General features: G+C 26.0%; 1 protein-coding gene across 2 annotated transcripts; it reads left to right on the top strand.

Moving 5' to 3' along the window:
- The first annotated feature begins 11,978 nt into the window (after positions 1-11,978).
- Positions 11,979-18,996, top strand: LOC101237240 (uncharacterized). Of its 2 annotated transcripts, none has more exons than XM_065799515.1 (2): positions 11,979-12,125; positions 18,094-18,996. In XM_065799515.1, the coding sequence occupies exon 2, from the start codon at positions 18,150-18,152 to the stop codon at positions 18,993-18,995; it is 846 nt and encodes a 281-aa protein (XP_065655587.1). In that variant the 5' UTR covers positions 11,979-12,125; positions 18,094-18,149; the 3' UTR covers position 18,996. The 2 variants fall into 2 exon arrangements, with proteins under 2 accessions (XP_065655587.1, XP_065655588.1); XM_065799516.1 differs by having other exon boundaries at positions 11,994-12,129.

The raw sequence follows: 18,996 nt of genomic DNA, 5'->3' as shown, positions 1-18,996 counted from the left end.
TATTAGTTTTTATTAATTGCATATATTAGTAGAAAATCACTTAACAAAATTTTTTTTTCATTTTACACTGTGTTTCGTCAATAAAGACTCATCAGAAATAATATATAATTGTTCTGTTCTTTTAAGAACATTGAGCACTCTATTTGGTAGAATAAATTTTAAAGTTGTTTAAATATATATATATATATATATATATATATATATATATATATATATATATATATATATATATATATATATATATATATATATATATATATATATATATATATATATATATATATATATATATATATATATAGTGTACATTTACATACTGATGATGCTTAAAGACCTACAATAGTATAAAACAATAACTGTAAAATAATAATAACAAATATAACTATATATATACTAATAGTAATGATAATAGTTAATATAATAGACAATCATAACAAAGTAGTAAAAAGTTAACAATTAGTATTAAATAGTAATACTAATAGTGGATTAGCAGCAAAAATAACAATATCAAAGGTATGGTAAGATAATAAGCATTATTAGTAAGAAGAAGACAATGTTAGTAGAAAGTTAGGTATATATATGGTAGCATGTTAGGTCCAACATTATTTTTACTATATATCAATGATATAACCATTATTTTTAATAACTTGATTGCTCTTTAAAGCTTTATGCTGATGACATCAAGTTATAAAGTTCATTTTGCAATACGGACCATAGCCATCACTTAGTTAATGCTCTTGATAACGTTGTACTTTGGTTCAAAACATGGCAACTACCTATTTCTACCAGTAAGTGTTTTGTTTATAGGATTGCGCCTGCTTGATCAAGAAAATTCATTAACTTTAACTATAAGCTAGGAGATCGTTAAAATTAAAAATTAATTTTAACGATCTCCTAGCTTATCTTTAATGCAATGTTAAAATTAAATTATTTTAACATTGCATTAAAATTGAGTATATATATATATATATATATATATATATATATATATATATATATATATATATATATATATATATATATATATATATACATTTTAAATGTTGACATCTTTAATAGATTTTATTTGTATAAATATTTTAAAATAATACTCATTTTATGGATTAATTTCTATTTGTTAAAAATATATTTATTTTTACGATATTTCGAGGGAATATTGATACCCTCGTTATCAAGTATATTAAAATTTTTTAATAAATATACTTGATAACGAGGGTATCAATATTCCCTCGAAATATCATAAAAATAAATATATTTTTAACAAATAGAAATTATCAAATATATTAAAAATTTTTGATATACTTGATAATGAGGGTATCAATATTCCCTAAAAATATTGTAAAAATAAATATATTTTTAACAAATAGAAATTAATCCATAAAAAGAGGTTTTATTTTAAAATATTTATATATATATTTTTATATATATATATTTTTTATTGATTTTTTTTTTTTTTAATTTTATTTTTTATTCATTTAAATATATTTATACTTTATATATTAAATTTAATGTATTTCTTAATGTAATGTAATTAAATAATGTAGTATTTAATATTTTAAAATTAAAATTTTAAAATATTAAATACTATATTATTTAATATTTTAATTATATTTTTAATTATTTTTTTTATTATTTTATTCTTAGTTATATTATTTCAGTACTTTTTTTTAAACTTTTTATTGTTATATTAAACGCATATACACACATACCTACATATATACCCGTACACATACATACATACATACCTTCACACATACATATATATACACACAATAAACATATACATAACATCCCATGCAAATGCACTGTTCAACAAGTAGATCATTTGATCTCATTTCATTATTTTTGAAAGACTTTATAGTACATCCAAGTCAAAGCTATTTGGTTAAAAGTGGATTAAACTCATAGACTTATTTTGTAGATTTATAAGGTTCTTTTTGTTTAAAGAATAATTCTGTCCACATATCTGGCATCCATAGTTAAGGTGTGACCCAAAGATGGCATACCAGATATCTATTAAGGTTTCATAGTCTACATTGTGTCTTACCTTTGCTAACATCCCATTTGGACAACTCGGTTTTATAGAAATCGACTTTAATTGATGATTAAACAAAAGGTTTTCATTAAAAAATCATCTAAATCCTAATTATAATGTTATATAATGTTAAGAATAAAAATCAAGTTTTGTTATCTTTTGATACGGAAGAATATTTGCATAACTTTATTAGTAAAATATTAAATGTATTATAGAATCATGGAAAAACTATTAAAACTTTTTACATACTTATTTATAAGCAAATTATTTTACATTAACTTTCAAACTATTTATTAAAACTAATATTTATGGAACTTTTTTTGGAATAAATTTATTAGATTTCTCAATAATATTCTTGAAGTTTTTATAATTTCAATAAACCATTAATAAAAAAACAATGAAATTATATATAAAATAAATTTAAAAAATCAATGTATTGATGTTAAAAACGAAACATAGTCAATAAATGTGTTGAGATAAGTATCGCACACATACACACTATTTTTTTGTTTATTAACTTAAATTGATCATTTGTACATACAATAGTTGGCAGGTAAGTGCACTTTCTAAACTCCAGAAAAATTTAGCATTAACAGTAGATACTCCAGACTGGGGTATCTACTGTTAAAGCTAAATTTTTTCATACTTTAAAGAAAATCTTAGTAGTAGATTTAATTTTTGTTTTATAACTGAGTTTGTCCAATAAATATTTTAACCATTACATACGTAAAATTTATTAAAATTGCTCCTTTACCCTGTCAATAATAATCAAACCCTTTTATACCCTCTCCTGTTTTGTTGAGATAATTTAGTCGATATCCCCTAACAAACCTAGTATACATTTAACTTTTTTATTGTAAACAGCTAAAACCTTTATAGTTAATGTTGCTAATACAATTTTATTTTATCCCTAATATTGTAATTAAATTTAATTAATTTACTTTTTTTAAGTTAAAGTACAGTTAGTTAGTTAAAGTTATGTTAAAGTTTAACTAAAATGAGTTATAGTCTGAAATTACAAATAATATAACGGTTTGCTACATAAAAATATAATCATCTTGTAGTTAAAACGTGTTATCATTTTTACGTCTAACTTTTGAACTTGTGTACTAGATAAAGCCAAACCGTAAATCAATAAATTTAACAAACTTTTAAAAATACATAAAGAATTTAAATTTTCAAAAATACATAAAGAATTTAAATTTTTAAAAATAAATAAAGAATTTAATTGTGTTAAAAACATAATTCCGCTAATTTGCAAAACGTTCGTCAGTGTTACGCAAATAATTTTAAATCAATAATTCGCACCATATTCAAGATACACTTTAAAAATGCGCGTATCAATAAAAACTAGGGATGTACCGGAGATCCGGATTTGTGATTATTTTAGGCTCCGGTTGGAATTTCAGTATTTCAGGCCGGAATGTCGGAATTTTTTTTTTACCTTTTTTTTACCTTTTTTTTAAGACATGTGACACCGACTGTGTGAAAAAATCGTTGTCCTACAGGGCAATGAAGAACTATTGGTAAACCTAAGCATAAAAAAAAAAAAAATTCTTAACAAACACGATGTAATTTTATTTGCAGTAATCAATTATGTAAGGATTTCTAGAAGTTTTGGAATATTGTACTGCCAAAATAGTTGCTATCTAGTTTTGGGCAACAAACTAGCTCTTTTTTCACCAAAACTGTTTGCCTCTGAGAATAGTCTCATTTTAAATGTTACTTTTAATTAAAATGTATAGGATGCCAAATACAATGAATATTTCAATTTTAACCTAAATTGAAAAATATAAAACAAAGAAATAATTTTAAATATAAATCTTATGCAGGTTAAAACTTTCAATGAATAAAATTATAAGCAAAAAATAAAAACAACATATTAGATTTAAATAAAATAAGTATAAAGTTTATGAAATAGGTTATATATGTGTTATAGGTCATAAATATATACTATGTAGCCACATAAGTATAATTATCGTTATTTTATTAACAATTCCGGCAAATCCGGGTCCGGTCTGAATTTCAAATTTCCAATCCGGTACACCCCTAATAAAAACATTTTAAAGCATTTAATGATCTGAATATGAATTTACAATTTAAAGTTTTACAATAAAATTTATATAACAGATTGTTCTCTACTTATTTTCCTTAGAAAATCTTGGAGGTATAAATATAAAAACTATTCTAAATTTAAAAACCTTTCAATCTTGTTCATGCCAAAAATTTCTTCCCCCAATTAAAATGGTTTTTACATATTCAGTAGCTCCTAACATTTTTTAATGAAGATTAAACTCTACTGAAAAAAATTTATTTTAATAAGATAAAAAAAAAGAAGTTGACGCACTATTTTTAAGTTTTTGAGGTTCTTCTATATATGGAGCGAGCTATAAACATATGCAGTGCCGTAGCTAAAAGGTTAGAGCTTCTCCTCTCTCCTTCCCTCTCGCACCAAAAAAAAGAACTTAAAATTATTTTCTAGGTGTTATTTAAAGAAAAACAGCAACTTAAATTTGCAGAAGAATCCCTTTAATTGCAAAAAAAAGCTCCGTTTATTTGCTGTCTCCCTGCCCCCCCCCCTTCTCCACCGTTTGGGAGAAGTGGGGTAGCCAAGCCACGACTTTGTTTATATGTATATAATTATATGGTTTATTTGCCGTAACTTAATCTAAAATAAAAAGGTTTAAAAATTTGGTATATGTGCTTTGCCATTTGCCAAAAATTTAAACTGATTTTTACAGACTGTATAAAACGATCGTATCATATTTTTAATGTGTATATGTATAAATTATCATAATTACTAGAAAATGACAGAATAGTTTATTACAGCTTTTAACATCGTACATCGATTTGAGTGCATTACATCAAAAATAGTTTTTCTATTAATTACCATAATTTCTTTCTATAATTTTTTAACGTTTTTTAGTAATTATAATAATTTAATTTACATATAAAATGATATTAAGTATGATATTAAAATATTAGACCTATTAATGCTAAAATACAAAAAATTTTAACGAAAGGAATTAAGTAAAATGAGAAAAATTTTGTTTTTATTGATCATGATAAAAACAAATCAACTGTTTCGTATTATTTTTAATAATCAGAAAAACCAAATCAACTTTTGTACGCAAAGAAGAAAAACTATGTAATCAATTACTTTCCGTCTTAATGAAGCCAAATGATTAAAATTATTTAAAAAAATTTACTTTAAGTAAATAACCCCAGAAACAAATACAACATTTTAATAATAACTGGTAAGTGGCCCTTAGTAACAACAAAGTTGTTGTTGATGTGGCGATTCATTATTTACAAGAACTAATAAAAAATGAATTCATTAGTCACGGAAAGTTAAAGATAGAGTTTTCAATTACCAATACCAATCAAATACCTGCATTTTAACTTAATCTCGTTTCTGAGAAAATAATCTGCTAAATTAATTTTCCATGTTGATAAAAACTATTATATTACAATCAAATCGGGAACTGCTATGAAAAAACTTAATGATCTCGATCCCTTTATATCGAATCTAAACCCTATTTATTCTCTCAATACCCATTTACAATAATGCTGAAAACTCAGTTGTGAACCAAATACTTAGCACCAAAGGCAGAAAAATCCGAAAAGTTAAACATTGATTAAAGAAACTTTGTGCCTTAAATGTTTATAAACTTAATATACACCAAGTTCTAAAATTCATGCTTAAAACAAAATATGTACTTTCTCCTATTGTATTTAAGTTGTACTTTAATGAAATTTTGCACAAATATCTTACTCAATTTTCAATTAATAAATTTGTTGTTCCAAAAACTAATCTAATAGTCTATTATTACAAAAAGACTTTTATATAAAATACCTTTTTGAAAATAAATGCAAAAATGAAATAAGTTATCTAAAAAATAGTTATTGACACTACTTCTTTTTTGTTGCAATTTTAATTAAGTTTAATTTTAATTAAATTTAATATAATTTTTTGTTGAATAGCTATTATACTTTTAAATTATTGTTGATCTTTAATATATTGCGTTATATTTCAGCACGTGTGCGTTATATTTCAAACGTGTTTAAAATTCTTATTATGCACTTAGCTACTTTTTATTCCTGTATATAAACTGACAATATTTCAATGTAATGGGGCTTGGTGATAAGACAGTTTATGTCTTCTGCTTGCTCCAGCGCTTTTTATTTATTAGCAAGATTTATTTTATTGTAAGTATTAATATACGGCAAATAAAATATAATAATTAAAAAAAAAATTGGTTGCTCAAATTTAATTTTGAAAAAACAAATTTTTTGCTCATTTGTCATAAGTAGATGATTATAAAGTCAGCAGTATTCAACGGTGACCTTACTACCATAACACTTTATTCCTACTTGTCAAATATTCTATATTGTTACAATTTAATTCATGATGCTAATTTAATAACTTCTAAAGTGACAGACAAAATCTAAAATATTAAATCCGTAAGTACTAAGCGGTGCCTTAATTTTAATTAGCAATGTAGAAGTGTTTTGTTTTAAATATTATTAACTTGCTGATAAAGATTCCACAAAATAGAATCTTGATACTAAATAGAGTAAGACCTTAATTTTATGTTTTAGTGTAACAAATTGTTTTCTGAAAATTTGGTGGGATATTTATGGTTTACTTTACTAAAATATTGTTTTTTGTTAGAGAGCCCATGCTTTATTTTATACACAATCTGGTTAACTAGGTATTTTTTTTTTTTTTTTTGTACACATTTAATGTGCTAAGTTTACATAAAAAAAGGTTTAAATAGTAAAGTTCTTATTGCTCCAAACACAATTCTGCAATTTTTAGAATAAACGTCTTTTAACTTAGTGTTATTGGTGCTAGCCTATGCAATATTTCCATAAATCAAATAACTATATATAAAGGAAAATTAAAAATATTTTTAAAGACCTAATTTTTAAGAAAGGTTTCGCTATTTTATATAATTGAAATATTTTTTGAAGGTTTTTATTTCTAGGATGTGAAACCTTTATGAGAAACATTTGTCAAAAACAACACCTTATAAGTTTATAGATGTTTGTCCTGTAATACTTGTCTTATTTATTTTTCAAGTCTTATTTATTTTTTCTTGCCTTATTTATCTTTTAAGGTTATTAAGAAATGCAGTAAATAATGTGTTTTTTTAAATGTTTAGGAAGAGTTTATAAAATATAAATAATTTGTTTATTTTATCTAACTCTCTATCAACTACATTAAAGAGTGTTTTAATCCCTAGGAGAATAAAACCGATTGGAGTCATCCTCAAATAAAATAATATTTTTAAAATTTGAAATAAAAGATAAATCATTTATAAAGAGAAAATAATAACGGTCCTTTATCCTCGACGAACGCCACATGTTGTTACATTTTTTTTTTTATCGTTTTAACAAATTCATAGAATCCTAGAATATTTTTTGCTATTATTATTTTATCATGTATTACTTTATCGTTTTCTAACAGCTTTTTTGGCTTCCTTTTCCATTATTTTAGCACCAATAATTTTTTTAAATTACATTCCACGTCTTTTTAACATTTCTGCTTTTTCTAAGAGTTTTGAATAGTAACCCTTCTTAAAAGTTGGGTTCTAAATGTATTGTAAACGTTTTTAAAACGTCTTTTAAACGTTCTTTACGTAAGAATGTATAGAAGAATATTAAATTAAAATAAAGATAAAACAATTGAGTTACGGTTTTCAAAATCGTATATATTTTTTTCGACTTTGAGAGCCTTCAGTTAGGCAAAGTTTCTTAAAGTAAAGGAAGTTGAAATCCGTTAAACTTCGAAAAAAAGTTAATTAAACGGTTATGAAAGCCGTAAAAAGTTGTAGCTTTAACTTTTAATCGACTTTGAAAACCTTTAAAAGTCGTTAAAACTTAATTAAAACGATGTTTGAAGCCGCAAAAAGTTGTAAATCAAAATTTTACGGTTATGAAAATTGTATAAATTTGTTTACATTATATTAAACAAATATGAAAACCTTATAACTTTGTGTATGCTATTTAACACGATTTAAACATTATAAAACATCAAACAAATATGCCAAAGACCCATCGCTCGCTGGTTTGGCAGTACTTCCTGAAGGAATACAAGGGAGATAAGACCTATGGTGTGTGCAATACCTGCAAGAAAGACCTAAAAACGAATTCTGGGTCAATATCGACCCTAAGTGGACACCTGCGATCCAACCATAAGGATGAGTACATCGAATTGTGTCAGAATCAAAAGATACAAGATGAGGCAGAAGATGCCAAGGAGGACAAAGTTGAAGAGGCAGAATATATATTGGAAACAGTTGGTAAGTTTGTTAAATAATTGATGTTACGATGCGATGTAGCGAAATTATTCAACTTCATGTCAAATTTATATGATTTTTTATTGATGTAAACAACGCTATCTGAAGTTAATTCAATGTTAACAAATGTATGCGATTTGTTTAGGTCACAGAAAAAGAAAAAGGGTTCAAAAAGCCAGAAAAAATTTGTGCTATCCAACACAGAACACCACTCAACTTCGTGGTGACATGGAGCTCATGATTTACCTTGCAACTGACAATCAGCCTTTCTCCATGTGTGACTCTATCCCGTTCCAAAGACTGCTTGCCCACTTTGACTCGAGGTTTAAGGTTAAGTGGTGCATGCATGGCTCACTTCAAGTTACCTCTCCTCTATAGGAATCTGCAGATGGCCATGAAGAGCATATTTGACAAAGAGTTTCCTCATTGGTAAAAAGTTTTGAGTCACTCAAAATGGTCAAGAAGCGGTTTGTTGTGTGTGATCAAGCTTCAAATAAGAAAACTGCACTGAGGATGTCAGAGACTATTTTTGATCTTGAAAGTGGTTCAATCACGTGCATTGACCACATGATAAACGTGGCCCTGGAAAGGACAGTCAGTAAACAGCCTGATATCAAGGCTGCTATCGATGCATGCAAGAAAATCTCTACCCAAGTCCATCATTCTCCTCTTGCAGAAGGGGTGTTGAAAAAGAAGTGCCTCGAGATGAATGGTAATATTTTAAACTTTTTAAGTAGATACGAATACAACGTTTTACAACTTAATGTCAAATTTTTACAAATATATTTTAATTTTAAACTAAGTTTTCTAAGAATTTACGATTTCATGCAAAGTTTTTTGCGAATTTTTATATAGTTTTTGTTTCAGTACCCTACAGAAAGATCACTGCTCCTTGTGCTACCAGATGGAACACTGTCCAGATGATACTCCAAGACATCAACCATCTCCGAAGTGTGCTGTGTGCTTCCGGGCTAACAAAAATGAATGGACCTCACCCATTCCTACGGATGAACAATTTGAGCTGGTTGCAACCATTCTGTCACTCCAGGATACATGCCGAATCATCTCTGAGTAAATGTCGAGTGATAAGAAAATTACAATGGATAAAGCACTGACAGCCATTGTTCATCTTATGGATAGTTGTGCTTCTAAAAAATTAGAAAGAACAGTGTTACTGGAGTAGGTCCTTTTATAGTTAAGCTCATTGTAGAACTCGAGAAATGATTTAAGGATATGACATTGGGTGTAACATGCAGCCTACAGCATAAGGCAGCCTACAGCCATTGCTGTAGGCTGCCTGCTACACCCAATAACAAAAAATAAGGCTAACAATTACACGCTTATGGTGTTAAGGATGAGATTTTTGACAAGTTGAAAGCCAGTCATCCTACAACAGCAGAATGTATGTCAAACCAGCAAGGTACAATCAATGTCTCAGTTGAGATCACCTATGAGCTTCTTAAAGATGATGGTGAGACTAAGTTCTGGAAAGCAGCAAAGGAAATAGCTATTAAGTATAATATAAAATAAATTTCTTTAAAACTAGTTAAATATACTTCTATTAATCATAATGCAATGCAATCGAACAAACAAAGTCATAAAAATATCAATTTGAGGATACGATGTCATACGGGGAGAGGGGATGGTTCAAAGTTGAAGAAACTTTTTAAAAATTATTTGAATTTAAACAGTTTGAGATTAAAGTAAGCGAAGTTATACGAAGTTTACTAAACGTTTAACTTCCTTTTATTCCTTTTAGACTGTGTCAAATCAATTCAGGCAGACAAATGCTACAGCTGAGGGTTCTCCGATTACCGTTGAGTGGGCAAAATTCAGAGAAACAACTGTGACAGATTCGAAGGTTGATGCTCTTAACTGGTGAAGGACACATCGCAGAGAGATGCCCATATTGGTAGGACTAGCCCGGGAGTACTATTGCCTGCCAGCCTCAAGTGCCTCAAGTGAGCGGGCCTTTAGTGAAGCTGGACAGGTGGTCCACGAAAAGAGATGCAGGTTGTCTTTAAAAACCACTGAGAAGTTTGTCTTTATCAACGAGAACTTCGATTTGTTAAACTCCTTTGATGAACTCCTTGGAAGAGCAAATGGCAGCTAGACCTGCTCCATACAGAGCTCAAAATGATGATGATGATGATGACTCAGACTAAGATGATGATGATGATGATGATACCGCCTCATTAAAAATGAAATCTCCAGTATTGTTATAATTATATTTTGATTTTATTATTTATCATATTATATATATTCTTGTTATTATTGTTATTATTATTATTATTACTATTATTATTATTATTATTATTATTATTATTACTATTAATAGAATTGTTATCTTTATCATTTGTATTATTATTATTTTGATTATTATTACCAATAACTGGAGTTTTTATTATTATTGCCTATTATTATTACCGATACTTATATTACTACATTATTTACAATGTTGTTACTGTATATTATTATAATCTACTTTTCTTTTATTGCTATATTTTAATTAGGTATATAAAAGTCTTTTATTCTAGATAGATGTATAAAAGAAATTTGAATTATGTCCTAAATTATCAAACTTCTTACTTAATTATTATTTCAAAAGAAATAATAATTAAGTAAGAAGTTTGATAATTCAAAAAAAATTAACAATTTTTATGAATTTAAAAGTGTAAATAAAGTAAACCATTTCACTATCAAAGAAGCAAAATGATAAGGTGTATTGTCTTCTACTTGCTCCATTCAGAATTTAAAAAATACATTTTATTTTTTACCAGTACATTGTAAAATCATTTGTTCATAGACGAAATATACATAGACACATCTATATATAAAAAAAACTATTACAGTTGGCATTACAGCTGTTATTGTCAGTTATCTTATCGCCAAGCCCTTTATGGTTTTTTAAACGTTTTAAAAGTTTACTTACATAAAAATAAAAATGAAATAGTAAATACCAAAAATCTGTAAAATACTACAGAAAATAATATATCTATGAAAAAGTTTAAGAAATAAAATACAACAAAAGAAAGATATAAAAGTAATATATCTACAAAAAATTGAGTTACGTTATTATAAATATTTTATATAAGGAAATTAATTTTTGAAAAAAAAGTTTAAGACGCGAAATTTTTAGAGATATTCAAAATCTAGTACATCGAAGTCCGTGTTTGGTAAATGTCGTTTTGAATCTATCTTTTCAAACTTTGGACTACAAATTTAAAGTTTTTTTAGAAATACAATGAGGGGAGGGGGGTATTCCGCAAAAAACCAACTATAAGTTGAAAATCTCCTTCTTCGAGGAGGGAGAGGGGTCACAGCCTTAAAATCAGCTCATAAATCATCTTCCCTACAAACAATGTGTTAAAAATATAAACTTAAAAAAAAAAATTTGAACTATAAAAGTTTGGCTTATTGAAGAATAAAAACACAGTTCGCAATTATGCAATAATTAACATGCTAAAAACCACTTACCAATTATTTGAGCGCCTTGAAATATTTGGTAAAATAGTGGTTTTTAGCATGCAAATTAAATGTACTAACTAAATTGCTATATATGAACAATAAAAATCATATTAAGTGAAAGTAGAAGATAATAAAAACATGCGTCTCATCTTCTTTAATGTCTCATTTTGCCCCACATTACCCTACTTTTGGATCATCTTCGCCAAACTTGGTTAGTGCTTGACGACGCTAGAGTAATAAACTCATTTTACAATTTGTTGATTTATTTTTGATAATAAAAAGAATGAAGGCCATTTTCTATCAATATTCAACATTTAGTGAGTAAGGTTTATTTTCTTACATTGATTCCCTACTCTTTAGCTGATATATTTTATTTTATTATATTTTTTCCAAAAACAAGTTTATTATAAGTGACAAGGAGTTACTATAACTTAACCAACCCATTATAATAAAAATATATAATGTATAAATATAAAAATATAATATATAAATATACAAATATAATAAATACTATACTATATAATAAATATAAAAATATAATAAATATACAAAATAATATAATGACCAAATATAATATAATTATATATTATATTTGGTCATTATATTATTTATTATATATTTAGTCAAAATAATATAATGACCAAATATAATATATATATATATATATATATATATATATATATATATATATATATATATATATATATATATATATATATATATATATATGTATGTATATATATATATATATACAATATATATACAGAGGGTTACGAAAGTCATCGTACAGTGAACTATTTAATAAATTTAGTCATTTTTTATATATTTTTTCAGGGTTTTTGGTGAAATTATGTACAAAATTTATTTTATAGATCAAAATTAATGCAACATGGAAAGAAAATTATTATATTTTTAGAAAATTCCTTTAAAAAACTTAGACATGAAAAAGGTCTTGTTTAAAATGTTACAAAAGTCTTCATATGATATAAAAATCTTTCAGAAAAACAGAAAAAAATGTTAAAAAAGGTATCAGAAAACCAAATTTCAATAACGTGTTGCTTTTCCCTTGCTTTTTATAACAGCTCTCAATTGATCTGGCATAGAATGAACCAGTTTTTTTGTGATTTCATGACTTAAACAATTCTATGCACTCTCCAAGGCCACTTTCATCTGTGGTTTGTCAGGGAATTGAATTTTACACAGTTCAATTTCCAATTCTGACTATAAATGCTCAGTTTGGTGTTTTGATCACTCCAGGACAGTTGTAGAGCATCTAGAGTCATATATCAAAAGCACTATGCTTCGGATCATTATACTGATAGTACTTATATACACCAGTCAACCCCAATTTTTCAGCACTTTGGTTTAAGTTTTGTTTAAGAACATCAATATAAACACAGGCATTCATGATAGTTTCTATAAAATGCATTTTACCAACCTCAGAAGCAGCCATAAAGCCCCAAACCATGACACCGCCCCCACTATATTTGACTGTTGCTACCATATTTTGCTCTTCTAACTCTGTATTTGGTCTTCTCCAAACAATGAGACATCCATCCGATCCAAACAAATTAAATTTGCTCTCACCAGCAAAAATTACAGTCTCCCAGAACTCTTTAGGCATCAAAACATACTTTTTAGCCAATTCTAAACATGCTTTTTGATTCTTCTTAGAAATGAAGGGCTTCTTTCTCGCTACTCTTCCATGAAAGTTTTAGTTTCTTTAAACATCGTCTCACTGTTTGCAAACTTACAGTTTGTCCTAGATCAAGTTCTAAATCCTCAGTCAATTTAGAAGCCCTCAGCTTTGGCTGCATCTTGATTTTTCGTACCAACCAATTCTTAGTTCGTTCCGAAAGAATTTTTTTGGCAGCCATTTTTTGGTTTATTTTGAACAGAACCCTCAGTAGAAAATTTTTTTATGATAGACTGAACTGTGAATTTTGGCATACAAAGCATTTCTTTTATCTGTGACAGTGATTTCCTATTTAGATAGTGAGAAACAACAAGATTCTTCATCACTTCTGGCAACTCTTTTCTAGTAGGCTTCATTTTCAAAATTACCCATTTTTTATTGCACAAAATGTCCAATTGGGTTTAAAAATGACAATTTTATTTACGCTGAAAACAAAATATAAAGCTATAAAAATATAAAGCTATAATAAGATATAATATATAATATATAAATGTAATTATATAAATATAAAATAATATATAATATAATATATAATTAAAATATAAAGCTAATGTAAACATAAACAACAGATAAGGGGTCGTAGGAAGACTTTTGTAACATATCAAAAAACTGATTTTTCATATTTATTAATTTTTTGACGTAATTTTCTTTAAATGAAGTATTATTTCTTTGTTATTTATTCAATAGGATAAAAGCAATTTCAAGTTAGGTTAGTATATTGTACAATTAGAGTGCTCAATGTTTTCAAAGAGCAGTAATAATTTAATAGTAATTTTATAATATATTTAATAATAAAATTTATATATGTATATATATTTATATATACATATGTATATATATATATATATATATATATATATATATATATATATATATATATATATATATATGTATATATATATAAAAATATACTGAAAAAAACCATTAATAATGAGTAAAAACTTAACTACATTAACTTAAATAAATTTAACGATAAATATTTAAAATCAAATAGAAAGATATAGTCAACAACGATAGTCTTTTTTTTTCCTTTAAATTTGGTTAAATTTATTGATGACTTAGCTTTCCAAAGCAGTTGCTAATATGCTTAAATCAATCTTTTAATACTAAGATATTGTAAACTAAAAGTGATAAAGAATTATATTAACGTAAAACTCAAAATGGTAATAAATCTTTAAATAGCATTATATAGAACAAACTTTCAAAAAGGTTATACTTTACAGATTTGTATTAATTTCATTTACTTCCCATGTTTGAAGTAATTATTTTTATATATTAAATAAGCAATATTAAATACAATTTGTAAAAATAGTATAAGGTGTCAAACTATATTTGGTATGAGATATTTCTATGTGTAAAGCTATGGTATATGCAGCCATAAAATTTAGTAATCTTATATTATTAATAGATTACTAATTTTGTTGTTTGGGTTCAAATTTTTACCACGCTCTATATAGGGTAACACATAAATGTATATTATGCTTTTTTTTATTTTTATTAATGAATTAGCAGTATAAGAAAATTGCAAATAATCCTGAAAATATAACTAAAAAATTGTTGTTAAAAGAATATCATTCAGCTTCAGTTCTCAAAGTGTCTACTTGAAGATATAAAAAAAAATTTAATGCTTTATGATTTAAATGTTTTTAATTGTCAAGAAGTTTTAACAATGTTTAAGAATTACAAAACTGTTAAACTTTACAACACATTAATGAGTAAATTTTTTGTGGTCAATGTTAATTTAGAGAAAATAAAAATAAAAGATTACCTTAAATTTTTTTGATTTTTGGCAGAGCATAACTTAGTAAATAAAAAAAGTGATAACCTAAAATTTTGTATAGTAATAGCTTTTAATCCAAATAATTTAATTTTGTAGGTGTTTTTGACTGGCTTTGAAGTATTTATAAGTTGTTGTACCCTAAAGTTGCTATATAGCACAAGAATAGAAAGTTTTTTGGAAACTTTTATGTGCTGCGATTCAATACCTACAGACAGGCAGTACCATTTTTCTTTTACTTTTGTGTAATTAGAGTAACCATTTGTGGTAAAAATTAAAATTATGTGTTAAAAGTTAGTTTAACACTTGCAGCAGCCTGTTAAAATATTACTTTTTTTAAAAATATGATAAATTATTTTCATTTTCCAGACATAGAAAATAGTGTAGCATTTTTAAACTGAAAAAGTTCAGCTAAAAAATTTAAAGTAGAATGTAAAAATGCTGAAAGACGTGTATATACACATGAAACACAAGTACACTTATTTCTTTATCTCTGATTTACATATCTCAATATACTATCATAATTATTATTAGCAAGATTGTGGTCACAAGCACTTCTACTCTTAATGGATGCAGCACTTATTTGATATATTACTTTGCCAAATGGGACCCAATGCTGACTTGATCTTGCATTATTATTCCATTTCAAATTTAGTTTGTTTCAATTTCATATGAATATATTGGTTTTCATTACAAATCTTAAGCACAACTTCTATATACCACTCATCATTGTAAAAGCATGCTTTGATTTTGACTTGGACTGTGACAAGTGCAGTTTGGTCATTTGGCAAATTCAAAATAAAGCTCCTTTAAATGAACTAATATTAAGCGTTTTTGTTTATTAACTTTTCCACTATTAAATAATGTAAAAGTTCACAAACAAAAGTAGAATGTAAATGTTCATAAAGTATTTTATAGACATTGTCTTGTGAAGTCTTTGGATTCATAAGTTTCAATGACTTTCTGTTTAATAATATCTTCCAAAGGTTGTCCTTTTTTAGCCTCAGGTTTAGCAAGTATCTCTTTTTCATTTTTCAACTTTCAGGTTTTCCTAAAAAGATGTTCTAACACCGAAAATGTTTTGCAAGTTTTTTCAATTGACCAGCCATCAGGAGTTAATTAATTCCTACAATATTAAAAACAAAAATATTAAAATCCAGAAAATACTGCACAGATTTAGATTTTAATACAAACTCTTAAAGCAATTGAAGTATTTTACACTCAAATTATAACCATGTGGAAATTATATCATTATAATTATATTATATGCATAAAATTAAATAAGTACATATTTCAAAATCATATCATATAAATTAAATTAAGACACTGATAATATTATTTTAGGGAAAACTGTTTATAATTATTCAGGGAAAAATTAATAATATACACATTTAAGTCAAAGGGCTACAATCATGTCATAAGATAGAATATAGCTCTTTTTTTTGGTGATTGCTTATTAATTTTTTTTAAAAAAGTGATATTTTTACAGACTGCTGCAATTGTTAAATTTGAATGCATAATATTGATTCTTACTACAGGTGGTTAACCTTAGTACAAGAGTAACAAAAAAAATAGCACTGCCTTTCTGTTGGTATTGAACTGTAGCACATTAAAGTTTTAATTTTTTTTTTCTAATATTGCATTATATATAGGGCTACCATAGTCCTGATTTTTACGGAGGGGAGCCCAGCGCTAAACTAATTAAAATTAAAACTTTTATCGCGTTCTCCAGCGAAAAGATCAGGACAATGGCAGCCCTAATTATTTAGCAACTTTAAGGTACAAGAACTAAAAAATTGTTTAAAATCAGTCAAGAACACCTGCAAAAATAGATAATTTGGGTGAAAAATTATTACTAAACAAAATTTCAGTTGACCTTTATTTTATTTAAAAAGTTATGGTCTATTAAAAAAGATTAAAAAAAAAATCTATTCAAAAAGAAATCTACTGATACTTCAGATACACTTAAATATATTCCGATATAAACAAAGTGCTTTTTAATGCTACTAATAGTTTCATGCCTAAATAGTAAAAATCTTTTTTTTAAGGTTAAAGCCTATATGTGTGAGTGTGTGTGTGTGTGTGTGTGTGTGTTTATGTATATATATATATATATATATATATGTATATATATATATATATATATATATAATATATATATATATATATACATATATATATATATATATATATTATGTATATATATATATATATATATATGTATATACATATATATATATGTATATATATGTATATACATATATATATATATATGTATATACATATAGATATATGTATATACATATAGATATATGTATATACATATATAAATATATATATATGTATATATATATATATAAATATATATGTATATATATATGTATATATATATATATATATATATATATATATATATATATATATATATATATATATATATATATGTATATATATATGTATATATATATATATATATATATATATATATATATATATATATATGTATATATATGTATATATATGTATATATATATATATATATATATATATATATATATATATATATATATATATGTATATATATGTATATATAGAGACACACGCACACAATATATATACACAGTTTTTACTATTAGTATTACCTGTTATTATTAAAGTTAAAAAAAACCATGTATGGTTTATACTTCAGAAATAAGTGACGGGGTTGCATCCCCCCTTACATCGAGTACTGGTTAAAAGTTTATATTTTCAGAAAAGACTTGTACTTGGACATAAAAGGACTTCTTTTTTTAAATTTATTCATTCATTTTAGATAAATATGAAAATATTTTCTCAAGTACTCAGCTTATAATCAGTTGTGCATGAAAAATGGAAATTGAAAACTTTAATAACGAGTATTCACCAAGCGACTTTGTGCGATATATTCCTGGTGGAATTAAAACCAAACTTATAATATCAGTTCCACATGGTGGAGAAATGCGCCCTGAATTTATCACTGATCGAGATAAAAGCACATTTTGCAAAAGAAACGGAGGTTTATACAATGCAGTTTGTGAACCTGATCAATTCACTAAAGAGTTAGTATTTTTACTGCACGAAGAGCTTATTAAACACTCTTCTTTGGAGGAAGCACCACATATTGTTATTGCTGAGGTTCATCGTTCAAAGGTTGATTTAAATCGAGAAGTGAATGAAGCAACAATGCATGATCCAGAAGCTCAATCTATTTATTCTTGTTACCATCAACTGTTAAGCAACGCAAAAAAGATTGTGAAACATGGTCTTTTTATTGATATCCACGGTCAGAGTCATCCCGAACAATGGGTTGAGCTGGGATATCTTTTATCTAAAAGTTGCATTAATTCTCAAAATATTAATGACGATGATTCGTCGATTAGAAATCTCGCAAAACACAGCAGTTTTTCAGTTTTTGATTTAATTTGTGGAGAAGGAAGCCTGGGGAAGTTTCTCAATGATGAAGGCATTAAATCAGTTCCTTCACCCGCAAATCCGATAATCAATGGAAATTACTTTAATGGAGGCTACAATACGTTATTCTATGGAAGTAAATCCAGCGGAGAGATAGATGCAATACAAATTGAATCACCTATTAATCTTAGATCTGCTGAAAATCGAACAATGTATGCAGGCGCATTAGCTAGGGCGCTAGTCAAATACATTAATTTGCATTATAAAGAATGCACTAGCTGTTAAA

This window comes from Hydra vulgaris, chromosome 06 (assembly GCF_038396675.1).
Source record: "Hydra vulgaris chromosome 06, alternate assembly HydraT2T_AEP".
NCBI lineage: Eukaryota > Metazoa > Cnidaria > Hydrozoa > Anthoathecata > Hydridae > Hydra > Hydra vulgaris.
The sequence above is the reverse complement of the archived record's forward strand: the minus strand, read 5'-3'. Positions and strand labels throughout refer to the sequence as shown.

Excerpts from the sequence above, each read along its gene's own strand:
- LOC101237240 (XM_065799515.1), top strand. The coding sequence starts at position 18,150 with ATGGAAATTGAAAACTTTAATAACGAGTATTCACCAAGCGACTTTGTG.